The sequence below is a fragment of the Carcharhinus amblyrhynchos genome, chromosome 1 (assembly GCF_965287045.1).
Source record: "Carcharhinus amblyrhynchos chromosome 1, sCarAmb.v2.hapA, whole genome shotgun sequence".
NCBI classification, from domain to species: domain Eukaryota; kingdom Metazoa; phylum Chordata; class Chondrichthyes; order Carcharhiniformes; family Carcharhinidae; genus Carcharhinus; species Carcharhinus amblyrhynchos.
The window spans coordinates 130,419,575-130,447,388 of record NC_137324.1 but is presented as its reverse complement, the minus strand read 5'-3'; the positions used below and the strand labels follow the sequence as shown (position 1 = coordinate 130,447,388).

Below are 27,814 nucleotides of genomic sequence, written 5' to 3'. Positions count from 1 at the left end.
GAAATTAGTTTCAAATTTGGTTCACTTTTGTTTAAATACAGGTGTTTGATGGAAGTGGATCATTCCTCTCTTATATTAACACTTCAGCTGATCCTCTGTACGGTCCTCAAGGTCTGGCATTAACCTCGGATGGTCATGTGGTGGTAGCTGACTCTGGAAATCACTGCTTTAAAGTTTATCGTTATTTGCAGTAGCAGTTGACCTTTGGATCTACAAATCTAATTGGAGAACTGGATACAGATGAGTTCCTGTGTTAACTCGCTTCAGTTTACCTTTAGGATGGGAGTCGCCTGTTTGAAGATTGTTTTTGTTTGGCACCCTCTTCCTGCCCCAGTTTATTTAAGTAAACTATATATATGGAAGAATATGTGCAGCTTTATACCCAAGGATTTCCTCTATCCTTAATAGCACTGTTCCAGCTTCACAGGAATCAAACAGTGTTATCATAAAACTAATAAATTAAACAAACAATTGCACATCTGGATATGCAGATACAAATAATGGAGTATGTAGCTAGCTGCTCATGAATTTAGGAATAAAACATTAGTGTATTATTAAAAACAGGAACTGCATTCATTCTGTACTGAAGAGCTTTCACATCAAATGTCTGGATATATGTGTGTGTGTGTGTGTGTGTGTATATCTTGAGTATGTCGTTGCAAATGAGTAAATGGCAAAAAGAAGAGGTGTTCATAAGTAAATTGAGCACTTGAGTTTGCGCTATGGATGCCTCTCTGAATCTTGATTTGAATGACTGTCGCTGCCCTTATTCACAGTTACATTTTTATTTTTTATAACCTCTAAATATATTCTCTCTCTCTAACTAGGTCTTACAATTAAACCATCGTATTTTAGTACAGAGGGTAAATCGCTGGAAGTCTGTAGTGAATGCGTTGTTACTTCCTTACATTGACAGTTGCATCACATTAATACAGGCATTCCATTATATACCCCAACTAACTATTATACTAATTCTTGAATAATGCCACTTATTTTGCACCAGGTGTAACAGTATAATTCTACAGCAAATTCATGAAGGAATTGACAGCCTCATATATATTGTGCTTTGATTCCTTGATCTTTTAGAATAATGGCATCAAATATAGGTATCTGGTTGTTTTATCAAGATTCCCAGTTTTAACCAAAGTCCATGATGCATGCTATGTGCCGCTCTGTTAGCTGTGCAATCTGTCATTCTTGATATAAGGCAAAACATTTGAAAGAAATATAACATTAATATTAGCCTTGAGTTATTTAATGTATCCCAAATTAAACAGGACAGAGAAATAATCCTGCAGAGCAAAAGGATACGAAATGAAAACATGTACACCTTCATTAAGATAAATTTCTACTGCCGCTATTTATTGAATTTGCTAGGTTTGTTGTATGATTTGCTAGTTCTTCCTGCAGTCTACTCAGGTAATTAGTTTGCATCTATTTATCATTATTCTAACTTGTGCTAAGATTGCATAATTGGAGAAAATTTGTCAATCTTTTGAAGTGCACTAAAATATTGAAAGTTGAGAGCTGATTTACATTCAACATAAATATAGTCTCTTTTATCTGTGGCTGCTGTTTTAGAACTATTTAATTGCTGTTGTGCACATTTTTTTTCATGAGGGGGATTGGGAATGTGGGAGGATGCGGAGAACCGAGTTGATGTAAATGGTTAGTATTGTGTGTAGATTAGTAAAGTAATCCTTTATTTGGACCAGTAAGTTAACAAACTCTCCTGAGCAGGGCATAAAGAACAAAGTGCTGCACTAGGCTGTAAATTTAACATTATTATTTTGTCTGTAAAAATGCTGAACAAAACTATTTATATTTTATCTCAATGTATTAACAAATGCCTTTGTTGCCAAATGTTTGGGAGAATATGTTCAAAACACTAAAAAGTGATGCTGAAAGTGGTATTTTGAATAGCTGAAGCTTGGATGTGATGTGTATAAATGTAAGCCTTCTTTTGCTCCTCTTTCATTGTACTTCCAAAAATGGAGTAGGTGACTCTTTCTCCCACTCCCTCCCCCCACGCATCACTGAAGTTCGCATGGCGTGTAACAGCATGGCCTTAACAGGTGTAATCCTTCTGTCAGAAATCATCCAAAAAAATGGGTTTCCACAAGAAAAGTTTAGGGATTCTGCATTGTGTGTGCAACAAAACTGGAATTCAGTTTATCAACTTGGGCATTTTTTTTGTTGTAAATTCCATGTTAAATGCTTCTGCTAATATTTGAGGGATAATTTATGCATTATTTGAATGTTACAAACATTCCATCATTGTGATTCAGTTGAAAAGAACTTGTTTTGTGTACAGCACATGGGGGAAAAAATAAAAATGTCATGCACTCAAGATGTCTATATCTTGTGTTCTTTTAAATACTATGTGTTTTCAAAAAAGGAGTTTGACTTCATGTGTGCTCCTATCCTCACATTCGCACAGCACCTTTCACCTTCAGGACTTTCCAAAGTACATCCAAATAAATCCTTTTGAAACAGGACTGGATTTAATGTTCCTGATGTGGGTCCCACCCACCAGTTGGAGAACTGATGGAAAACCAGCATCACTTAGGTCAGGGAGGCCCAACAAACTTAGCATTCAACTGGCTAGTCCCTGGGATTTAGGAATCCCAGCAGTAGAAATCATGCCTACCAAGTAAGCGTTGACCACTCTTGTTAATACTCCAAGGACTTCACGAGAGACTCTTGATTCAGGTGAGTGAGGGCAGGATGGGGGTTGCAAGAGGTGAGTTGGAGTGGGCGGGAGCTTTCAGTGGCTCAGCCTCTTCCCAAATTGAGAGTCTCAAGCCTGGAATACCTGACAATGAAGGAATCTTTTTCCTGCTGCACTCCACCCCTGCAACTCCCATTTATTCCTTCAGCAACCACTAAATTTCAGCTAGCTAAGAGATAAATGGTGCCAATTGGCTCATTAATGAGCCTAATTGACATCCAGGTGCAAGTGGGCAATTTTTCACATTAGCCTCCTCCCACCTACAACATAACTGGGAAGTTTTCTCACCCCCCCCCCCCCCCCCAGACTGATGGACAGCCTCTTGTGATTTGGTCCCAGCTGCTATGTTTCCCACTGTGATGGCTGGATTTAATTCTGGCCATAGTCACTCTTGTTTCATGACAAGTCTGGTTACCGTTTTGCATACGTTGGACTGGTGTAAACACAGTGAAAAGTCTGACAACACCAGGTTTTAGTCCAACCTATTTATTTGATAATATACTCACAAGCTTTCGGGGTTAGCCCCTTCGTCACACTCCATTCACCTGACGAAGGGGCTAACCCCGAAAGCTTGTGAGTATATTATCAAATAAATAGGTTGGACTAAAACCTGGTGTTGTCAGACTTTTCACTGTGTTTACCGTTTTGCATACAGCAAGATCCTTACCAGCAACAATGAAGTAATAGACGAGATAATCCTAGTCAAAAAACAAGTCCTGCAAATGTTGGAAACAAAAATGAAAAATGTTGGAGGAAAACAAATCTATGGGGAGAGGAAGACTTTTCATCTTTGATCCAAACTTCTTCCACTGCAACTTTCATCCATGCCTTTGTTACCTCTAGAGTGGACTATTCCAGTGCAGTCTTGACTTAGTGTCCTATATTCTACCCTCCAGATGTGAGATCACTGAAAACCCTGCTGCCCATGTTGTAACGTGCAACATGTTCCCTATTGCCCCATTGCTCACTGACCTACGTTGGCTTCTAGTCAAGCAATGTCTTGATTTTAAAATTCTCATCCTCCTTTTCCAATCCTTCTGTGGCTTCGCCCTCCTCCCTATTTCTGTAATCTCTTCTGAGAGATCTGGCTACTTTAATTCTGACCTCTGTGCATTCCCAAACATAATTGCTCCACCATTGGTAGCTGTGCCTTCAATTACTTGGGCCCCAAGCTCTGGAATTCCCTCCCTACAACTCCACCTCTCAACCCCTCTTTCCTCCTTTTAATACAATTCTTAAGATCTACATCTTTGACCTATCTTTTGATCATCTGACCTTGTGTACCCATATGTGGCTCAGTGTCTTTCTTTGTTTTATAATGTTACTGGGAAGAGCTTTGGGATGTTGCATTACACTAAAGGTGCTTTATAAATATCAGTTGTTATGAGGCACACAAGACTTGATATTTTGTATTTAAAATAAAGCACAGAATATTTGGCATGCTCCATTTAGAACACAAGTTGAACTCGCTGCACTTTTTTCTCGGCATATTAAAGCACTAGGGAGTGCTTTGCTTTTAATGCAAGGTGGAATCTGATTCCACCAAATACAATTATTAATGTAGTGCCATCATATTTAGTGAGGTTGAATTAAGCTGATTGCAATTGTTGTTTACCTGCAATCAGCTTATATTTAGCACAATACAGTATTTGGTCAAAATTTATTTTATTGTGTTTCAACAGTTGCATCACCTCTGCTATGCTAAATCTTTTCTAAGTTGCTCAAACATATTTTCTGATAACGGCTAATTGACTAAGATCTAGATTTTATTTTTTGTATTCTCTGAAATTCTTCCCTTATTTGTAAGAATATGTTGAATCCAGTGGGCTATCTGGATTGCAGCCCTTGGATTTTGGCCTGGTGCAATTTCATTCTAAATGGGAAGTATATTGCCAAATCATTGCTGTTAGTTTGGTTGAGCATGAATAACCAATTCGAATGAGTCCAAAATGAGATTGAATCAGAATCCAGGTTGCTTACATGGAAATCTCAGCATTTCTTTCTTCTGTCACTTGGAAGTGATAGTTCAGAGATGGCGAGCTCAGGTTTTTGTTTAACAATGGCAGTTACTTGTACTGATATAAATGGAAACAAAGTTTCACTTTTGATGCCATTTGATTTCCAATTAGCATTTTCTTTGTAAGTTGCCTTAAAATGCACTATAGTGTAAGGATATTTTTGAAATCAAGATGTTTCTTTATTTTTCAAGACTTCAGTAAGAGGCTTTTGTAATACATTTCCTTCAGGCTTTCATAATCTGAACCTTTTAAACCTAATTTATTTTAAATAATCCACATTTAAGAATGTTTATTTTTGATTGAGAATTCAGAAAATCTTGTATTAGGCAGGGATGCTGCTCCTGAATGACTCCATAGAAATTTGAATTGCATCGAAGTCAAATGGTAATATCTTTGAGTTTGATTATGATAGCCTCACAAGAATAGTGAATTCTGAAGACACTAAAGGATTTCATCATGTGAAAAAAACCAGTGAACAAGCTATCTGGGGTCCCTTCTCCTGAATTTAGCAGCAGATACAGGAGTGTCAACTGTAAAGCCCTATAGCTGACCACCAATATACAGGTAAATGATGCAAGGGAAGGACAGTTAAGAGTTTGATGCTGCTTACTTCCAAATAGAGCACAGATGGATTCAGTCCTGTAACTGTCATATACACTACATGTTGCTCGGTAAATCTATTGAGGATGGGCAGCAAAATGTTGGTGTAATTAGCTCCGCTAACTCTATTTTTGCAGAAATCTTGTACATCAAACTGGAATCTCATGATGTTAACTACTGTATCCTACTAGCTAAAAGCAGCACACAACATACGGACTGCCAAACTAACTTGCTGACGAACAAGCATACACTCGAATGGAGGGCTCCAATAAGTAGCTGCGGAGAAATAAGAAAAGAGAGATGGGAAAGATTCAACCTTAACCCTGCTGGCAGTGATGTGCCTCTCCCCACTTTAAGGAGCAGGGAATTAGATTCAACCATCAGAGGGAAGAAGGAAATAGGCAAGAAGGTGGAAAAGTGAAGAATGCAATGTCAGGTCTTTGGTCCATCATGTCTGTGCCAGCTGAAAAAGCTATCAATCTTAATCTTGCTTTCTAACTCTTTGTAGATTACAGCACACCAAGTACATCTCTAAGTATTTCTATATGCTACGAGGGTTTCTGCTTCCACCAACCTTTCAAGCAGTAAGTTCCCGAAAACCCGAGTCTCTGAAGTAATTTCTTCACTCCCCTCTAAACCTTCTGCCAATTACTTTACGTTTATGCTCCTTGGTTACTGACCTCTTAGAGAAATAGGTAGCCACCAATTTGGGCCCTGCTTAATTTTATACACCTCAAGTAAATCTTCCTTCGAATGCGTCTATTCCAAAGAACACAATCCCAGTCTATCTAATCTTTCCACATAGCTGAAAGTCTCCATTTCTGGCAATGTCCTCCTCTATTTCCTCTCAAATGTGACCACATTCTTCTTGTAATGCAGTGAACAGAATTGTATGGTGTACTTCAGTTGCGGCCCATTGAGTGATTTCTTTTTCCCCAGCATAACCTCCCTGCTCTTGTACACATCTGCTAACAAAGGAATATATCCCATCTGCCTGCTTAACCACCGTACCTGCCAACCCTGTTACCTTGAGGGATCTGTAATATGCACGCCAAGATAATTTTGTTCCTCCTCTACACTTAGTTTCTTATTTATTTGTATTCTCTTGTCTTGTTTGCCTTCCTCAAATGCATTACCTCACTTCTCTGGATTGAATTTTCTGTCCACCTGATCAATCCAATAATGATGTAGAGATGTCAGCATTGGACTGGGGTGAACACAGTAAGAAGTCTCACAACACCAGGTTAAAGTCCAACAGGTTTATATGGTAGTACAAGCCACTAGCTTTCAGAGCACTGCCCCTAGAAAGCAATCCAATAATATTGTAACAGGCTTCAGTTTTCTTCCCCACTCAACCACACAACCAGTTTTTGTATCATCTAAAAACATATTAATTATGCATCTACATGTAATCAACCAAATATACCATGAAAAAACAAGGAACAGAGTATTGAACTCTGCAGAACATCACTGCAAACAGCCTTGCAGTCACAACACTTGTCATCTATTACCACTTGCTTCCTGTCACTGAGCCAATTTTGGATCCAACTTTTTCCTTGGATTCCATAGGCTCTTACAACCCTAACCAGCCTGTCCATGAGACCTTGTCAGAGACCTGGCTAGACAACCCTCATTGAGCTTTCTTATTTCTTCCTCAAAAACAAATCAAGCAAGATAGTCAGACATAACAGCCGGAATTTTCCGGCTGTTCGTACCAGCGGGATTCTCCAGTCCTACTGACCCCTGGCCGTGGGTTGCCTATCAGTGTGGGGTGATGTCAATGAGAATTCCACTAGCAAACAACTTGCCACCTCCTGCCGGCAGGAAACATGTGGCTGGGAGGCTGGAGAATCTTGCCCAACCGGTCCTAAACAAATCCAAGCTGGCTGTCCTTGATTAGTCCATGAATTTTTAAATGACAATTTATACTGTCCCTTAGATTTTTTCCCCAGTAGTTTGCCCACCAGTGAGATAAGGCTGACTGGCCTAAAATTACTCAATCTATCCCTACCTCCCTTTCGAAACAGCACTTCAATGTTAAGTGCCTCCAGTCCTCAGATACCACTTGTAGCCAGAGAGGATTTGAAAATAATGATCAGTGCTTCTATTATTTCCTTCCTTGCTTCTCTTTGCAGCCTGAGATATAGTTCATCCAGTCCTGACAACTTATTATTTTCAAAGATGGTAAACCCTTTAATAATTCTTTCTCACTATATCTAAACTTGCAATATTTTAAATTCCTTTTCATCGACAAGATCTGATCTCTTTTGTGAAGACGGATGCAAAGCATTCACTGAGAACTGTGCATTTGCCTCTACACAAATTATTAACCCTGCTAGTCCCCCTGACACTGAGGGGTAATTTAGCATAACCAACCAACCTAACCAGCACATCTTTCAGACTGTGGGAGGAAACAGGATGAAACCCATGCAGACACAAGGAGAATGTACAGACTCCACACAGACAGTGACTCAAGCCTGAATCTCTGGCACTATGAGGCAGCAGTGCTAACCACTGTGCTGCTGTGCTAAATTATCTTTTTGGTCTTTAATATGCCTCACTCATTCCTTATATATCTGCTAATACTTTTTCGTGCTTTTTTTTATTCCCTTTTTAACATTACTCCCGGATTTTTTATATGCCTATAGGCTTCCTACAATATTGAACTCTGGTGTGGAGATGCTGGCATTGGACTGGGATGGGCTCAGTAAGAATTCTTACAACACCAGGTTAAAGTTCAACAGGTTTATTTGATAAGGAACAGTGCTCCAAAAGCTTGTGCTACCAAATAGATCTGTTGGACTTTAACCTGGTGTTGTGAGACTACTTATTGAACTCTGGAGATAAGCTTGCCTTTTATGCCTTATCCTACTACTCTGTATGGTCTTTGACATGTCTTGATTTCGGAGTTCAACATTTTTTCTTTTGGGAACATATTTGTTCTGAACCCTCTCTTCCTCCTCTTTGAATTCACTGCTTTGAACTCACTGCTCTGGCATTGCTTTAGCTTTAAGTAGCTGTTTCGAGTCACTTGGCCTTTCCCTAATTTAAAACTTTTACTTTGTCCTTTTCCATAACTCAGTTAGACTTGGCAAAGTTATTATCACTAGAACCACAGCGCTGTCCCACTGATACCCCACCCAGCTTCTTTTCCTGTAACTAAATCAAGAGCTAGCTGCCTTTGACTGGTTACTTTATACTGTACTGAGGGTAAAGCGGCTCCTTATTGCAGTGCTCTCTTTAACCGGAGAGGCCGCTGTCTCCAGTCGGCTGCGCTGAAGCCTGTTGCTAGGCAACAGGGAAGCCTGCCGGGTCCACACTCACCCCGGAAGTTTTTCTCTGGCAGTTTTGCATGGGATGCTGGGTGATCAGAAGGCGCCAAGATTCGAGTCTTGTGGCTGGTTGCCGTGGAGAGGCTGGGCTGAGGGACAATATGGTGAGTGTGAACTCCCCCCAGTAACCAGCCGCTCACCGTGTGTGGAGCCCGCTCGCCCGGCTTCGTGTACATCCCTCTCCTTGTTTAAACCCACCACCCTCACCCAGGGACCTGGCATCACCTGAGGCTTTGCCTGCTTCCTACATTGTCACCTCTCTGGCTCCGCACATTCAAATTATCCATGTAAAAGCTTGCTCCCTCACTTTGGCTCTTTCTCTCGTCATGGTGGCACAGTGGTTAGCACTGCTGCTTCACAGCACCAGGGACCTGGGTTCAGTTCCCGGCTCGGGTCAGTGTGTGCAGTTTGCACGTTCTCCCTGTGTTTGTGTGAGTTTCCTCCCACAATCTGAAAGACGTGCTGGTTAGTGCATTGACCTGAACAGGCATTGGACTGTGGGACTAGGGGATTTTTACAGTAACTTCATTACAGGGTTAATGTAAGCGTTACTTGTGACTAATAAATAAACTTTAACTTTACCCTCCCTGTCAAATTGCAGGCCTCAGTCTTAATTCAAATCACAATCCACTTCCTTGCCTCTTCCACTGCCCTTTCTGATGTATTTACACTGTTGAGCACCATTTGCTTCTTCTCCATCACCCAGTCCATGACCACATATTTTCTTGATCTCAGCAGTGGCTTTTCCTCCTCCTTGCACTCTAACTTTCAGCATACCAGGAGTGTTTCCTTGAATTTCTCCTCCCCTTCCATGTCTACAATGTGCCCTGTCTCTCGATTTGATATTTTGTTGTCACATGTATAAGTAAAGTTTATTTATTAGTCACAAGTAAGGCTTACATTAGCACTGCAATGAAGTTACCATGAAATTCCCCTAGTCGCCACAGTCCGGTGCCTGTTTCGGGTCAATGCACTTAACCAGCACATCTTTCAGAATGTGGGAGGAAACTGGAGCACCCGGAAGAAACGCATGCAGACACAGGGAGAATGTGCAAACTCTACACAGACAGTGACCCAAGCTGGGAATTGAACCTGGGTCCCTGACACTGTGAAGCAGCAGTACTAACTGCTGTTCTACCGTGCTGCCCTATGTATTGAGATACATGAAAAGTATTGTTTCTTGCATGCTATATGGACAAAGCATATCGTGCATAGAGATGGAAAGGAGCGAGTGCAGAATGTAGTGTTAGTCATCACTAGGGTGAAGAGAAAAATCAATTTAATGAGGTAGGTCCATTTGAAAGTCTGATGGCAGCAGGGGAGAAGCTGTTCTTGAGCTGGTTGGTACGTATATCTTCTTCTCAATGGAAGAAAGTGGAAGAGAGTATGTCCAGGGTTCTTGGGGTCCTTGCTTATGTTGGCTAATTTACCAGGGCAGTGGAAAGTGTAGACAGTGTCAGTGGATGGGAGGCTGGTTTGCATGATGGACTGGGTTTTGTTCACAACCCTTTTTCATTTCTTACTGTCTTAGCAGAGCAAGAACCATACCAAGCTGTGATACAATCACAAAGGATGCTTTCTATGGCGCATCTATAAAAGTTGGTGAGAGTCATAGCTGAATTTCCTTGACCTCCTGAAAAGTAGACGCATTGGTAGTCTTTCTTAACTATAGTGTCAGTGTGGAGGGACTAGGACCTGTACCTTATGTTTACTGCTACTTGAAAACCTTATTGACGCTTTTGACACCGCTGAATCTGATTTTTCCAATGCCTTCCTTGGTGGCCACCAACATTTTAAAACTCAGCTGCAAGCCTAATGTGCTCCTCATTCCTCCTGTCCTCTGAGACGTGTAATGACTCATTGCACAGAAGGATGAGGACTGGGCTCCACCATTGCTCATTTTATCCATTAAGTGTTGTGAACTCGTGAACCTTCTCTTCAATACCTTGCATTAATTCCTGGGGAGACAAAATGCTGTGGCCAAATTTGGGAACTGCTTTAAGGAAACATCTTGCTAATTTTTTTGAAGGCTGTTAAATAAATTTTATGAAACCATTGTTGTTCACGATGCCTCGCGAACTAAACTTCTTTAAAAAGCCCACATATTCCAATGTTATTATGAATACAGAATTGTACATGACAAGATACAATTTCTATACATTGGACCAGTCTGAAAGGGTACAGACTTCCTTCCCCAGTGTGTGCATTCTTAATTGCAGGTAATTATGCTGTCTGTATCCTGGATCTTGCAATAAAGTAGTGCTAATGAGAAGTCACAAATGGAAAACAAAATTATGCTATATTTTAAAATATTGGTTAGTTCAGGAAATGGTCATAAATAAAACTGCCCTATGTGCAAATGAATGTACCATTGGTGATTAAAATCTTCATCGCTAAGATGGTGAATTAAAATTTCCTAGCATTCATTCATTGCCTAATCCTTTTGTAATATACATTTCTTCCACTGAGTCAAAAATGATGATCTTGGTAGAGTCACTGGACCAGCTTTGTAATTTTAAACAAAATGGCAGAAACCGCATGATTACTGCTTGAAATGCTTTAAAAATTGTAACACAATCAGGTAAACGCACAGTAACTTTTTTATATTGAACTTTGAATTCTTAGTCTAAAAAGAAGGGGCTGAGCATTGAAGAGAAGCGAACTCGTATGATGGAAATATTTTTTGAGACAGTGAGTATTGAAAATTTCTGTTGTAAAGCTGAAATACTTCACTAATATTGTTTGTTTATAGATTGATCAGCACTACATTGGATGTGAAATAACAGATGCATGCAATTAAGTATCTATATTGCACTTAGTTTTTTTTCAGAATAATTGACTGTTGGGAATAAGTAGAAAAATGGGAACAAGAAGAAGCATTCTTTTACTGAGCTTTGGAGTGATATTCAAACGTGAATGAAGTTATTGGATCTGCTGCTTTTGGCTGTTCTCCAACAAGTGTGTTGTTCCATTAATGTCATAAGAAGCACCAGAATGATTCACAAGAGTGTTAGTAAATAAAATTTGGCAATGAGCCATTTAAGGAGATATTAGGAAAGGTGACCAAAAATTGATTGTAAAGTTAGGCTTTAAGGAGGAGATTAGAGGAGGAGAGGGAGACAGGAGGGCTTAAGGAGGGAATTCTAGAGATTTAGAACCTAAGCAGCAGAAGGCATTACTGCCATAAGGAATTAAAACCAGGAATGTGCAAAGGGCTGAAATTAAGAACATAAGAAATAGGAGCAGGCCATCTAGCCCCTCGAGCCTGCCCCGCCATTCAATAAGATCATGGCTGATCTGAAGTGGATCAGTTCCACTTTCCCGCTGTCTCCCCATAACCCTTAATTCTCGTGTCTGTCAAAAACCTATCTACCCGTGACTTAAATATATTTAGCGAGGTAGCTTCCACCACTTCAACGGGCAGAGAATTCCAGAGATTCACCACCCTTTGAGTGAAGAAGTTCCTCCTCAACTCCGATCTAAACTGCAGCCCCCCCTTTATCTTGAGGCTGTGCCCTCTAGTCCTGCTATCCTTTCTAAGCAGGAAGAATCTCTCTACTTCTACCCTATCCATCCCTTTCATTATCTTATATGTCTCTATAAGATCACCCCTCATCCTTCTAAACTCCAGTGAGTACAGACCCAGCCTATTTAGTCTCTCTTCACAGTCCAACCCCCTCATCTCCGGTATCAGCCTAGTGAACCTCCTCTGCACTCCCTCCAAGGCCAAAATATCCTTGCGCAAGTGTGGCGACCAAAACTGCACACAGTACTCCAGCTGCGGCCTCACCAGTGCCCTGTACAGTTGCAGCAAGACCTCCCTGCTTTTATATTCTATCCCCCTCGCTATAAAGGCCAGCATACCATTCGCCTTCTTGATCACCTACTGCACCTGCAGACTGGGTTTTTGCGACTTGTGCACCCCCAGGTCCCTCTGAATGGTGATGATCATGGCTCAGAAGGGTATTATTAGCCACCATTAAGAGGTCAGAATGTGAAAATGGCAGACCAACGTAAACAGTGTCAAAGGGCCACCTAAGACATATAACAGATGGTCTGAATGGGGTGGGGGGGAGGGGAGACCATGGTGGGGGAGAAAAGATGGAAAACAAGACTGAAAAAGGGTGGGAAGATGATACGATTGAAGAAATTAAAATTTTAAAAATAATTAAATAAATAAGTTGAAATAAATGAAAATGAGATAGAGGAGAGAGTTCCTGTTCTGAAGTTGTTGAACTCAAGTCCAGAAGGCTTTGAATTACCCCATCAGAAGATGAGGAGCTGTCACTCCAGTTTGAGTTGGACTTCAATGGAACACATTGCAACAGGCCAAGGACAGACACGAGAGCCTGATGGTGTGCAGAAATGGCATGTGATGGGAAAGTCTGGGTCATGCTTATGAATGAACCAAAGGTGTTCTGCAAAGCAATCACCCAGTTTGCGTTTGGTCTCCGATGTAAAGTAGATTGTATTGGGAACAACAGATGCCACAGACAGGATTAAAGGAGGTGCTCATGAATGCTACTTCACCTGAAACAAATGTTTAGGCCTTTGCAGGGAGGAAGTAAAGGGGCAGGTGTTGTGCCTTCTGAGATTGCATGGGAAGGTGTCGTAAGCAGGGAGTTGAGTGTGATGGAGGAATGGGCCAGGGTATTCTGGAGGTAATGGTCCCTGTAGAATGCTGACAGGGTCGTGAGGGGAGGATCTGTTTGGTGATGGCATCATGCTGGAGTTAGTAGAAATGGCAGAGGATGATTCTTTGAATGCAGAGCGTGGTGGGATGAAAAGTGAGGACAAGGAAGACTCTATCCTGGTTCTGAGAGGGGTGAGAGACATGGTGAGGAGGTCTAATTGTGGCATTTTCCTGCCTGCCTTCCATAACCCTTGACTCTTGTTGATCAAAAATATATCCAACTTGTGTGGCATACCAAGAAGAGATTTATATTTCAGTGTCATAGCAATAAAGACAACAACCCATATTTCTAGGATACTGCAAATCATGCATGTCAGCCATTTGTTACACTTACATTTGTTAACAAGTGTCTTGTGCGTTTTTGGACTGGAGCTTGCGCTGGCTGAAATATCTCAATACCTACTCCAGCAGATAAAGGCTATAGTGGAATTAAACCTCCAATTGTCCTGAGTTCCTTGCCATTGGATCAAGGTTTTGTTCTGTCAAGGTATGTGGAAGCTGCTATGCAAGATTCTTCACACTTAAAAATGTAATGAATAGTTGTCTTTCTCTCCAAGCACATCTCCCAAGTTTTTGAATGACTAGCAAAGGAGACATGAACAGGATTGTGTTGTCTGGAAGCTTCTAGTCATGATCTGCAACAGAGGTGGCAGTTAAAGGTGGCCATTGCAGGGGTGCCTTTCAATAGCTGTAACTGCGACTGAGCAGCCCTCTTTACAATACAATCTGCTCACTCCTAATAAGGAGGCTAAAAAAGGTGCCCTAAAGATAGTCTGTCTCACCTGTCCTGGTTGGATAACCATGTCCAGAGGCATCACCTTCGGCATTAGAAAGACAAGGTAGTAAAATTTGCAACCTGGAACATCAGGACCCTCATGGACACTGTGAATGAAAACCCAGAACATTGCCCAAGAATTCCAGCAATTGCTCTGTGAAGTCGGTGATGTGGAGAGGGACAGTTCAAGGAATTTCTATGCAGCAAGACTTTCTTCTGGAGAGGGAAATCAGAAGAACACAATTCACAGAATTGGATTTGCCATCAAGAATGAACTTCCGAACCAGCTTCATGGGTTCCCTCTTCGAAGAAGTATGATAATTGTCTCAAACTGGCATAGGCATGTGGGATACTTGCCTTTATTAGCCAAGGCATAGAATATAGGGCAGTGAGGTTATATTGGAACTGTATAAAATGCTTGTTGAGCCACAGCTAGAGTGCTGTGTGTAGCTCTGGCCACCACACAATAGGAAGGATGTGATTGCACTAGAAAGGATGCAGAGGTGATTCACCAGGATGTTGCCTAGAATGGAACATTTCAGTGAGCTATGAAGAGTGGTTCGATAAACTGGGATTGTTTCCATTAGAGCTGAATCAAGGTGTACAAAATTATGGGGGCTATGGATAGAGTAGATAGAAAGAAACTTTCACCTTAGTAGAAGGGTCAATAACCAGAGGCACAGACTTAAGGTAAGGAGTTGGAGATTTAAAGGGGACTTGAGAAAATCCTTTTAAAGTGTGATGAGAACCTGGAACTCAATGCTTGAAAGGGTGATAGAGGCAAGAGCCCTAACAACATTTAAGAAACATTTAGATGAATACTTAAAGCGCCATAGCAAACAAGACTAAGGACCAAGTGCTGGAAAATGGGATTAACGTAGGTGCTTGATGGCCAGCACAGACACAATGGGCCTATTTCTGTGTTGTAAAACTCTGATACCAGGGAATTGGATGGACACCTGAAGAGAGAAAATTTGTAGAACTACAGGGAGAGGGTGAGGTCTGGGACTGGATAAATTGCTCTTTGCAGAGAACTGGAATGGCCTTGGTGGCCAAAGTAATTTCCTGCGCTGTAAAATATTTGCAATCATTAATGAATATTTGTTGCTTTCCCACAAGTCCCTTTGCTTGCCATGTAAATGAAAACTTGGATTGCATATTAATTTTAATTGAAATGCATCTTCGGTTTGTTTCCTTGACTTTTTTGTGTTTTCTTCAGTACCTACATCTTGTGCAAGCATTTTTGTTCGTGTCTGTAGGTGGAAGAATAAAACGGGTGGTCAGATTTCCACTTGTGCTGTAAAGTTTAGAAAATTCATAATCCATTAACGCTTGAGGATGACTGACTTAAAATTGTCTGTTTTTAGAAAGATGTGTTCCAATTGAAAGATTTGGAGAAGATTGCCCCAAAGGAGAAAGGGATTAGTAGGTACCAATTTTATTGTCACTATTTTCTGCTCTCTTGCCTGAGGTTACAATATATGGAACTAGTTTTTGCACATTTAATCATGCATGCAATGCGTAATGGGCAGTTGCATCAGTTGACAAAATTGGCATAATTTAGGAATATATGTAACAGTTATATTTAAGAAGTTAAATTAGTATCTCAAAATGAGCGGTAAAAGCAAATTACTGTGGATGCTAGAATCTGAAACGGAAACAGAAAATGCAGGAAAACCTCAGGGCTTGGCATCACCTGTGGAGAAAGAATAAAGATAACATTTCAAGTCGGAATGACTCTTCTTTGTGAAAAATGATTTGCTTCGGTAACACAATTAGTAAACACAATGCCCTTTTACCTTTGGAAATGAGTTCAATGCAACCTGCACTGATTGGATTAAAATGTTTCTATGTTAGCATGAGTGTATGTTGTGGAAAATTTCAGATGACTTTTGATTTCAGCCTGGCCATAGGAAAAAAAATCCAGAGTCTGGTACAAATGAACCATCTGAATAATTTATCGGAATCATAATCCTGCCAGTATCAAATTGGCATCCACTGTTACGAGGTAACATATTGAAGGCAATTTAAGTTGACAATGCTGCATTTATAGGTGCTGCTAAAGCTTTATCACTAAGCTGTATTCTTGTTAAGACTACTTATCCATCTGCCTTTATATCATAGTTGTCATTCTCCCTCCTTTTATATTCAGAACATAATAGGCAGAAATTTCCCATCCTGTCTTCTATGGGAATTATAGCCAACAGGACATGGACTATGTAAAGGTCTGTTGACTTTGGGTGGGATTTTCCGGCCTTGGGCTGAGCATGGCCTGAAAATCTCATCCAATGTGTTTCTTTGTGTGCCAGAAGAGGAGCACGAACATATTAGCAAAGGCTACTCCTTGCACTTGATCATGAATCAGTGTCTCTGAACCTCAATTTTCCAAAGATATATCAGACGCTGTGAGTGCATTTTGAGCCTACTGCTTCCAGATGTACCACTCTGCCAGTGACCGTTAAGGACACAGCGTCATTAACTTCTATGCCCCAATCTGTTGTTAAACTGTCCACATAATTGAAGGAACTGTTGGTGCACCGTGAGTAATGGCTGGGCTGCATTATTTTGTTATTGAGAGCTAACCATTTCATCACATTTCCGATGGAATTCCAAAACTGGTGGCAACGTGCTATGTCTGATTGCATTGAGTGACTGGATTTTCTGAAGTCCACAAAGTCCTAGATTGCATTCATGTGCCATTCTTATTCTAGATCAGTGGCCAGGTAAATGCCCATGGATAAAGACAACCCTCATTCAGCGTGAAGCTCATTTATGACTAGCAGCAAATTATTGTATTTCTGCTCAGCGCTATAAAAATGCTTTTATTGTAAGACTGCCCACCATGCCAACCATCAAGTATTGGCTTCCTGGAGCTCAAGGCTACCCTTTGCAGCCATCTAGAGGACGATACTTAGGTGTGCTCCTAAGATTGCAACTGAGCAGCAAGTATCTTCATAGTGAATTTTAGAAGGTGTTATTGACCTGGGGACATCTTGGTGTTTAATGGGGAGCTACATCCTGCACACCTCTGGCTTACAAAGGACTCTCCATGAGAAAAGTGCAGCAAAGAAATTTTTTTTAAAAATTGCAGTTTACAAAATATATTCTGATATTGGAGGCATTCTACTGTTTGTTGTATCTACCCATTACATAAACAGTCCTGTGTACATCTTTCCTCTCCCTGCCACAAATATACCATCACTTATCTAAAAGATCCCACTCTGTGAGCGTCAATTTTCTCAGCCCCCAATCATGCCACCCACATACAAATATACATATGAATTATGATTAGGCCATTCGGCCCCTCACAGACAAGAGAGCCTGCTCTGCCCTTCAATAAGATCATGGCTGATCTGACTTTAACCTCAACTCCACAGTTCTTACTCCTGATAGCCTTTCACCCCTTGTTTATCAAGCATGTAACTACCTCTGCCTTAAAAATATTCAAAGACTTTGCTTTCACCATCTTTTGAGGAAGAGTGTTCCAAAGAATCACGACCCTCAGAGAAAATATTCTCTTATTTCTGTCTTAAATGGGCAAATCTTTACTTTTAAACAGTAACACCATTTCTAGATTCTTCCACAAGAGGAAACATCCTCTCCACATCCAACTCATCAAGATTCCTCAGGATCTTATATGTTTTAATCGAGTCACCCCTTACTCTTCTATACTCTGGTGTGTACAAACTTAGCTTGTCCAACCTTTCCTTGTGAGAAATCTTTCCCATTTCCGGTATGAGTCGAGTAAATCTTCTCTGAATTGCTTGCAATGCATTTACATCCTTTCTTAAATAAGGAGCCCGAAACGGTACATAGTACTCTTTGTTCTCCAGTTATAGCATGCCCTGTATAATTGAGAACAAAGAATCCGTGACCTAAAGAACAGATGGTGGGTGGAAAGAGCGCTGAAGACTCAGTAATTCACCAACAACCACAATGCGTGTGGCTTCTTCAGCACAATTAAAACCATTTATGGTCCAAGTTTTCCCCCATAAATTGGAAAGGTGAAGAAACCCAATCGCTACACGTGTAGAGTATCCCATCCTACCCCCTCCTCGAACCTAAAAAAAAGAGAGTGACTTGGAGTGAGAGCAGGTAAGTTTAAGTTTATTTTTGTTCTTTGGTAAGGGAAGTAATAGAGATGGCAGTGCAGGCAGTGCGGTGTTCCTCCTGTGGGATGTTTGAGGTGGGGGACAGTGTCCCAGCTGATCACACCTGCAGGAGGTGCATCCGTTTGCAGCTCCTTGAGAACCGTGTTAGGGACCTGGAGCTGGAACTGGAGGAACTAAGAATTATTTGGGAAGCAGAGGCAGCTATCGACACAAGTTACAGGGGAATAGTTACTCCTAAAAGTGATGCATGGGTGACTGCTAGAAGGGGTAAGAAGCAGTCAGAGCAGCGATCCCCTGAGGCTGTTCCTCTCCAAAGTAAGTAATCTGTTTTGGATGTTGTTGGGGAGGAAGACTCAACTGGGGTAAGCCATGGAGTACAGGTCTCAGGGGTAGAGCCTGTCCCTGATGCTCAGGTGGGAAGGGGGAAGAAAAGAACAGGATTGGTGATTGGGGATTCCATAGTTAAGGGGATAGATAGGAGAGTTTGTGGGAAAGAGCGAGACTCGCGGTTGGTAGTTGCCTCCCAGGTGCCAGGGTCCATGATATCTCTGAGCGAGTGTTTGAGATCCTTAAGGGGGAGGGGAACCAGCCCCAAGTTGTGGTTCATGTAGGCACCGATGACGTAGGTAGGAAAAGGAATGGGGATATAAAACAGAAATTCAGAGAGTTAGGGTGGAAGCTTAGGGCTAAAACAAACAGAGTGGTTATCTCTGGTTTGTTACCTGTGCCGCGGGACAGCATGGAGAAGAATAGAGAGAGAGAACATTTGAACTCGTGGCTAAAGGGATGGTGCAGGAGGGAAGGGTTCAGATACTTGGACAACTGGGGCTCATTCTGGGATAGGTGGGACCTCTACAAGAGGGATGGTCTGCACCTGAACCAGAGGGGAACTAATATCTTGGGGGAAAAATTTGCCAATGCTATTCAGGGGGATTTAAACTGATTCTGAGGAGGGATGGGAACCTGAACTGTAGCTCCAGTGTACAGGAGGATGAGAACAGGGAGGTCATGGATAAGGTTTCTAGGTCACAGCAGTGTATTGGCAGGCGGGAGGGTGGTTTGAAGTGCGTATACTTTAATGCGAGGAGCATACGCAATAAGGTGGACGAACTTGCAGCCTGGATTGGTGCCTGGGACTTCGATGTTGTGGCCATTACAGAGATATGGATAGAGCAGGGACAGGAATGGTTGTTGCAGGTTCCGGGGTTCAGATGTTTCAGTCAGAGCAGAGAAGGTGGTAGAAGAGGGGGAGGCGTGGCATTGTTAGTCAAGGACAGTATTACGGTGGCAGAAAGGACGTTTGATGTGGACCTGTCTATTGAGGTAGTATGGGCTGAGATTAGAAACAGGAAAGGAGAGATTACACTGTTGGGAGTTTTTTGTAGGCCTCCAAAAAGTTCCAGAGATGTAGAGGAAAGGATTGCAAAGATGATCCTGGATAGGTGCGAAAGTAACAGGGTAGTTGTTATGGGGGACTTTAACTTTACAAATATCGATTGTAAAAGCTATAGTTCAAGCATGTTAGAGGGGTCAGTTTTTGTCCAGTGTGTGCAGGAAGGTTTCATGACACAGTATGTAGATAGGCCAACAAGAGGTGAGGCTACATTGGATTTGGTACTGGGTAATGAACCAGACCCGGTGTTAGACTTGAAGGTAGGTGAGCACTTTGGTGATAGTGACCACAATTCGGTTACGTTTACCTTAGTGATGGAAAGGGATAGGCATGTACCAAAGGGCAGAAGTTATAGCTGGGGGAAAGGTAATTATGAGGCTATCGGGTGAGATTTAGGATACATAGGGTGGAGTAGGAAATTGCAGGGGCTGGGAACATCTGAAATGTGGAGCTTATTCAAGGAGCAGCTACTGCGAGTCCTTGATAAATATATACCTGTTAGGCAGGGAGGAAGTGGTCGAGCGAGGGAACCGTGGTGTACTAAGGAAGTTGAATCTCTGATGAAGAGGAAGAAGGAGGCTTATGTAAAGATGAGACGTGAAGGCTCAGTTAGGGCACTGGAGAGTTATAAATTAGCCAGGAAGGAGCTAAAGAGAGAGTTAAGAAGAGCTAGAAGAGGACATGAGAAGACTTTGGCGGATAGGATCAAGGAAAATCCTAAAGCTTTCTACAGGTATGTCAAGAATAAAAGATTGGTTCGGGCAAGATTAGGGCCAGTCAGAGACAGCAGTGGGAAGTTGTGCGTGGAGCCTGAAGAGATAGGAGAGGCACTGAATGAGTATTTTTCGACAGTATTCACACAGGAAAAAGTCAGTGTAGTCGAGGAGAATACTGTGATACCAGGTAGTTGACTAGACAGGATTGAGGTACATAAGGAGGAGGTGTTGGCAATTCTTGAGAGTGTGAAAATAAATAAGTCCCCTGGGCCGGATGGGATTTACCCTAGGATTCTCTGGGAGGTTAGGGAGGAGATTGCAGAGCCTTTGGCTTTGATCTTCATGTCGTCATTGGCTTCAGGTTATAGTGCCAGAAGACTGGAGGATAGCAAATTTTGTCCCCTTGTTCAAGAAGGGGAGTAGAGACCATCCTAGGAATTGTAGACTTCTGTTGTGGGCAAAGTTTTGGAAAGAATTATAAGGGATAGGATTTATAATCATCTAGAGGGAAATAAATTGATTAGGGATAGTCAACACGGTTTTGTGAAGGGTAGGTCGTGCCTCACAAACCTTATTGAGTTTTTTGAAAAGGTGACCAAAGAGGTGGATAAGGGTAAGGCAGTTGACATGGTGTATATGGATTTTAGCAAAGCGTTTGATAAGGTTCCCCATGGTAGGCTATTGCAAAAAATGCAGATGCATGGGATTGAGGGTGATTTAGCAGTTTGGATCAGGAATTGGCTAGCTGATAGAAGACAGAGGGTGGTAGTTGATGGGAAATATTCAACCTGGAGTTCAGTTACAAGTGTACCTCAGGGATCTGTTTTGGGGCCACTGCTGTTTGTCATTTTTATAACTGACCTAGAGGAGGGTGTAGAAGGATGGATTAGTAAATTTGCTGATGACACCAAAGTCGGAGGAGTTGTAGACAGTGAGGATGGATGTTACAGTTTGCTGAGGGACATAGATAAGCTGCAGAGCTGGGCCGAGAGGTGGCAGATGGAGTTTAATACGGAAAAGTGTGAGGTGATTTACTTTGGTAAGAATAACAGGAGTACAGAATATAGGGCTAATGGAAGGACTCTTAGTAGTGTTGACGAGCAGAGAGATCTCGGGGTACGTGTGTTGCTCCCTGAAAGTTGGCACCCAGGTTGATAAGGTTGTTAAGAAGGCGTACGGTGTGTTAGCTTTTATTGGTAGAGGGATTGAATTTCGAAGCCGTGAGGTCATGTTACAACTGTACAAAACTCTGGTGCGGCCGCACTTGGAGTATTGTGTACAGTTCTGGTCGCCGCATTATAAGAAAGATGTGGAGGCATTGGAAAGGGTGCAGAGGAGGTTTACCAGGATGTTGCCTGGTATGGTGGGAAGGTCTTATGAGGAAAGGCTGAGGGACTTGAGGTTATTTTCATTGGAGAGAAGAAGGTTACGAGGTGACCTGATTAAGGCATACAAGATGACCAAAGGATTGGATAGGGTGGACAGTGAGAGCCTTTTACCTCGGATGGTGATGGCTAACACGAGGGGACATAGCTTTAAATTAAGGGGTGGTAATTATAGGATGGATGTCAGAGGTAGGTTCTTTACTCAGGGTAGTAAGGTCGTGGAATGCCCTGCCTGCAGCAGTTGTGGACTCGCCAACTTTAAGGGTGTTCAAATGGTCTGTGGATAGGCATATGAATAACATTGGAATAGTTTAGGTTAGAGGGTCATTAGATTGGTTCCACTGGACGGCGCAACATCGAGGGCCTGTACTACGCTGTAATGTTCTATGTTCTAAGTACCTAGGGACCCACCCCCCGAGAGCCAAAAACAGGGAGGCGCTCATCAAAGAGCAAGAGCACTTCAAGGACCTCCTCAACCAAGATGCAGTCTTCAGTGCAAGTGCTTTCAACACCACCCTGCAACGCGCTATCGGGCACCACCTCAATGCAAAGCCAGCTTGCACTAAGGACGAAATAGTCATCCGAAAGCTAAAAAAAAAGACCTCTGGCGCAGATGGAATGCCTGTTGAAGTATTAAAATTCCATGTCTGGAAGGAAGAGAGCATGTCAGGAGATTTCAGAGACCCCTTAATTGTGAGCTGTCTCCAAGAAAGAAGACAAACTACGGAGATTACAGAGGGATTTCTCTACTCTCCGACGTGGGAAAGGTTATCGCGAGAATCCTCCTCAACCTGTGGCAAAGTCTGCGGCTCCAAGGTTGGATTATTCAGCCACTGCAGAACCCACCTCCCTGGAGAGGAAACAAATCATCCTCGATTGTGATTGCCAAAGAAGAAGAAAAGTATAACTGAACATATACTCTCTACTTTTATATTCAATTTCTCTTGTAATAAACAATAACATTCTATTAGCTTTTCTAATTACTTGCTGTTCCTGCATATCAACCATTTGCAATTCATGCATTAGGGCATCCAACTCCCTCTGCATCTCACAACTCTGCAATCTCTCACCGTTTAGATAATATGCTTATTTTCTATTCTTCTGGCCAAAATGGACAATTTCACATTTTTCCACATTATACACTATTTGCCAGATTTTTTGAAGTATCTTTATCCATTTTTAGTCATGTGATGTTCTCTTCATAACTTTCCTACATCCCTTTGGTGTAATCAAAGTTAGCAACTGCATGTTCGATCCCTTTATTCAAGTCATTTATATGAATTGTAAAATGTTGAAGCCCCAGCGCTGATCACTGTCACACCCCATTCATTACATCTTGCCAACATGAAAATGACCAGTTTATGCCTACTTTCTGCTTTGCGTTAACTTGCCAATCTTCTGTATGTGGCAATCTGTTACCGTCTACACTATGAACTTTCATTTTCTGCAGCAACCTTTGATGTAGCTCTTTATTGAATGTATTCTCAAAATCTTGTCCAATACATCCACCAGTTCTCTTATCCATAGCACATTACTTCTTCAAAGAACGTCAATAAATTGGTTAAACATGATTTTCCATTCACAAAACCATAATTACTTTGAATTTTTCCAACTGCCCTGCTATAACTGTTTTAATAATAGCTTCTAACATTTTCCCTGTGCCAGCTGTTAGGCTAATTTTGGCCTATAGTTTCCTGCTTTCTGTCTGTCTCCCTTTTTGAATAAAAGGAGTTATATTTGCTGTTTCGCAACCTAATGGGACTTTCCCCAAATTTAAGAAACTTTTGAAAATGAAAACTAACACATCAACTATTTTGCTAATTACTACTTTTAAGACCATAGAATGAAGTCCATCAGGACCTGGGGACCTGATAGTCCACAGTTCCAACAATTTGCTCAGTATTACTTCCTTGGTGATTGTAATTTTCTTGTTCCTTGTTCCCTTCCATTTCCTAATGTACAGCTATTTCTGGGATGTTACTTGTATCACCTATATTAATAAAGACTGATGCAAAATACCTATTCAGGTCATGTGCCAACTCCTTAATTTCCTTTATTAATTCTCCAAGCTCATTTTCTGTAGGACCAGTGCTCACTTTAATTTGTTAGTTTTTTTGTAAGTATGTATAGAAGCTCTTAAAATTTCTAGCTAGCTTTGCCTTGTACTTTAATTTTTCCATCTTTATCAATCTTTTTATTATTCTTTGTTGTTTTTATATTCTGTCTAATCATTTGACCTGCCACTGATCTTTGCACAATTATATGCTTTTCTTTGAGTTTGACACTTTTAACTAACGACAGATAATGGGTCCTCCTTTTGGAATTTGTCTTTGTCATTGGGATATATCTGAACTGTGTATTCTGAAATATTTCCTTAGATGTCTGCCACTGCATCTCTATTGACCTATCCCTTAACCTACTTTGCCGGTTCATTTTAGCTAGCTCTGCTTTCATGCCCTTGTAATTGACCTTATTTAAGTTTAAAATACTAGTCTTAGACCCACTCTTCTGTCCTTCAAACTGAGTGTACACATTAATCATATTATGATCACTGCCTTCACTACGAGGTCATCAATTAATTCTACAATTCCAGGTTTAGTATAGTATGCTTTCTGGTTGGCTGCAGAATGTGTTATAAAAAACTATCTCAAAAATATTCAATGAACTCCTCATGTTGGCTACCTTTGCCCATCTGATTTTTCCAGTCTATGTTAAAATCCCCATGATTATTGCAAATTAGTGTAAACATTATTATGTAAACATTTAGGCCTTTCCAAAAACAAATTGTCAGGCCATTTATGTTATTGTTATTTTGTAGGACCTTGCTGAATGTGATGGCTGTTGTGTTTGTTGCAAAACCACAGTAAAGTGCTTTGTGGCTATGAACCCTTCATAGAACCTGTGAAGGGTTCTATACACTAACTCCAGCTGGCTCATTTTTCATTAATATAACCATAAGAAAGGAAGTGTTTTAAAAGATTCTTTCTTGTCATCAGGACATTGCAGTGTTTCACAGTACTTTTGAAATGTAGTTATAATATAAAGAAGTATAGCAACCAATTAGCACACAGCTAATTTTCACATAGCAAACTGCAATGGCTTACTATTGGTCTGGTTTTTGGATAAGGACTCATGAAGAATTCTTGCTTTGAACAGCACCACAAGATCTTGCATCGGCAGACAGGGCTCATTCAAAAGACAGAACCTTTGAAAGCATGTCGACTTAGGTTAAGTTCCACTGGGGCTTTTTTGATTTGATTTATAATTGTATTGATATATAGTGAAAAGTATTGTTTATTGCACACTATGCAGACAAAGCATACCATTCATAGAGAAGGAAAGGAAAGGGTGCAGAGTGTAGTATTATAGTCATCGCTAGGGTGAAGAGAAAGATTAGTTAATGTGAGGTAGGTCCATTCAAAAATCTGATGGCAGCAGGGAAGAAGCTGGTCTTGAGTTGGTTGGTACATGTCCTCAGACTTTTGTGTTTTTTTTTCCCCAATGGACTAAGGTGGAAGAGAGTATGTCCAGGATGCATGGTGTCTTTAATTATGTTGGCTGCTTTTCTGAGGCAGCGGGAAGTGTAGACAGTGTCAGTGGGTGGGAGGCTGGTTTGAGCGATGGACTGGACTTGTTCGTAACCCTTTGTAGTTTCTTGTGGTCTTGGGCAGAGCAGGATCCATACCAAGCTGTGATACAATCAGAAATAATGCTTTCTATGGTAGCACTGCAAAAGTTGGTGAGAGTCATAGTGGACATACCAAATTTCCTTAGTCTTCTGAGAAAGTAGAGGCATTGAACTCTTTACCTTGAGTCAGAGACCAGTGTGCCACCACTGAGCCAAGGCTGACGCTATAGACAATAATTGGTCCCTCAAAGGGAAAGCGATGTATGCTTCTTCCATGTATCAGAACTTAGCTGTGCAACTCCACAGGAAAGCAACCTAACTTCAAAAGTTCAACAGCACGATACCATAAATTAATCATATTCTCAGCCACCCTAGCACAAGTGTTGAACCAACCTTGTCACAACAATTAGTGATAGTCAATGAAACACAGTAAGCTTTTGTTTCTAGTTACCTGTAGTTTTAGATGGGCTGGTGAAACTCTTGTCATGCAGCCAAAACCTTTCTGTCTTGCACTAATTTGAATAATTTTCAGTTGGTTTGCTATGAGGGGCAAGTGCAAAGTGCTGATATGTTTTTATTGTTTTAGCCTCCATGTCAGTGAAGGAAGTATTGCAGAGTCTAGTTGATGATGGAATGGTGGACACTGATCGAATTGGAACTTCTAATTACTTCTGGGCATTTCCAAGTAAAGCTCTTCATGTCAGAAAAAGGAAACTGGAGCAATTGGAGAGTCAGGTAAATGTTGTAGTGTCTGAGACGACCAAAGGATTTGGGTTTAAAGGAATACTTGTCATCTGTATTGAATCTAAAATGAACATTTAATTAAAATGATTATTTGCAATTGAATGAGCAAACCTTTGTCAGAACAGTTACTAACAACTGATCTTTCATTTGCTTGCCTGTTTTTCAACAGCTTGCCCATGTGTAGTGATACCATTTTAGAAATACATATTATAGAAAATTGTAGGAGCCAGGAAAGGATGTTCAGTCTCATCCAGCTTGATTTTATCTTAAACGTTTGGATTGGTGTATTATTTTCTTTTTTTCCCAGTCCCATAAAACTTGATCCTTTTGGTTTTACCTTGAAACTCAATACATTGAATTTAAAAATTGCAAATTTGACCATTCATTGGATGTAGCTTTACTGGATAGACCAACATTCCCTAATTCCCTTTGAGAAGGTGGGGGTGACCTACCTACCTAACTTGAAGCACTGCAGTACATATGGTGTAAGTGCACCCACAGTGCTGTTATGGAGGGAGTTCTAGGATTTTGACTCAGCAACAGTGAAGGAACAGTGCTATATTCCCAAATCAGGAAACTGAGTTGTTTGATGGGGAACTTGCAGATGGTAATGTCCGCATGCGTCTGCTGTCCTTGTCCCTCTAGATGGTGGTAGTCATGAGTTTGGAAGGTGCTGTCTAAGGGGCCTTGGTGAGTTCCCGCAATGCATCTTGTATATGGTAAACACTGCTGCTACAGTCCATCGGTGATGAAGGGAACGAATATTTGTTAAAGGAATGTCACAAGCTGTTTTGTCTTGGGTGGTGTGAAGCTCTTTGACTGTTGTTAGAGCTGCACCATCCAGGCATGAGGAAAGTATTCCATGGTTACACTCCTGAAATGTGATTTGCAGATTATGGACAGGCTTTGGGGAGTCAGGAGGTGAGTTACTCGCTGCAGGATTCCTAGTGTCTGACCTGCTCTAGTAGCCACGATATTTATACAGCTAATCCAGGTGCGTTTCTAGCTAATCAATTGTCTGAGACTTGAGACTTTAAGTTTTCCCACTTTAGATGTCACTGCAGACCATTATTTATGGCCTGTTGGCTGGGGACAATATTCCTACCTGCTTGGGAACGTATTGGGTGTGTTTGAAAATTTCTTGTAACTTCTGGCTGAAAAGATGCTGCAGTTCAGTGATAGAATTTCCACCACTAGGTGTCATATGGTGATGGATTCTAATTGGAGACACCCAGTGGCGACAAATTGACGTACATCAACACTGAGAACAATAAAACCTGCTTTAAAGAGCAGTGCACAAAAATATTATTTTCTAATACTGTCATTTTGGTTTAAGATGAAATTATTTTTTAAAAAACTATGTTTTAAGCAGTCCTGCAGTTTGAATACATTCCTCTCTGCCTTTTAAGAATTAGCATTTAGCAATATTTTATATAATCCCTGATAAATGTTGGAAGACTCATTTCTCTGATTAAGCACCATTAAAGTGGTGATATGTGTTCTTTAAAATGAATTTAATGAATGAGGATGTATTGGTGCAGTGTGCATTCAGGCTGTATTCTTAGCTGTGGTGCTGGAATGCTTGGCTGAGACAAGGAGTAGAAACCAATGAATGTGGTGAATTTAAAAATCTCTTAGTGGGTAGAGCAAAACTACTGTTGTAAAGGCCTAGCGTCTTGTTACGGCA

General features: G+C 41.2%; 2 protein-coding genes across 12 annotated transcripts in view; both read left to right on the top strand.

The window, feature by feature from the left end:
• Nucleotides 1–2,340, top strand: part of LOC145345074 (tripartite motif-containing protein 2) — a 165,891-nt gene extending 163,551 nt beyond the window's left edge. For all 10 annotated transcript variants that reach the window (XM_080192652.1, XM_080192665.1, XM_080192676.1 and 7 more), the window contains one exon: nucleotides 42–2,340. In XM_080192652.1, the coding sequence (XP_080048778.1) occupies nucleotides 42–194 (153 nt within the window). In that variant the 3' untranslated portion in view covers nucleotides 195–2,340. The remainder of the gene's footprint in view (nucleotides 1–41) is intronic.
• Nucleotides 2,341–8,701: 6,361 nt separating this feature from the next.
• mnd1 (meiotic nuclear divisions 1 homolog (S. cerevisiae)) overlaps nucleotides 8,702–27,814 on the top strand; it is a 38,375-nt gene continuing 19,262 nt past the window's right edge. For both annotated transcript variants that reach the window (XM_080199453.1, XM_080199462.1), the window contains exons 1-4: nucleotides 8,702–8,785; nucleotides 11,307–11,372; nucleotides 15,517–15,574; nucleotides 25,970–26,118. In XM_080199453.1, coding sequence (XP_080055579.1) covers nucleotides 8,702–8,785; nucleotides 11,307–11,372; nucleotides 15,517–15,574; nucleotides 25,970–26,118 — 357 coding nt within the window. The remainder of the gene's footprint in view (nucleotides 8,786–11,306; nucleotides 11,373–15,516; nucleotides 15,575–25,969; nucleotides 26,119–27,814) is intronic.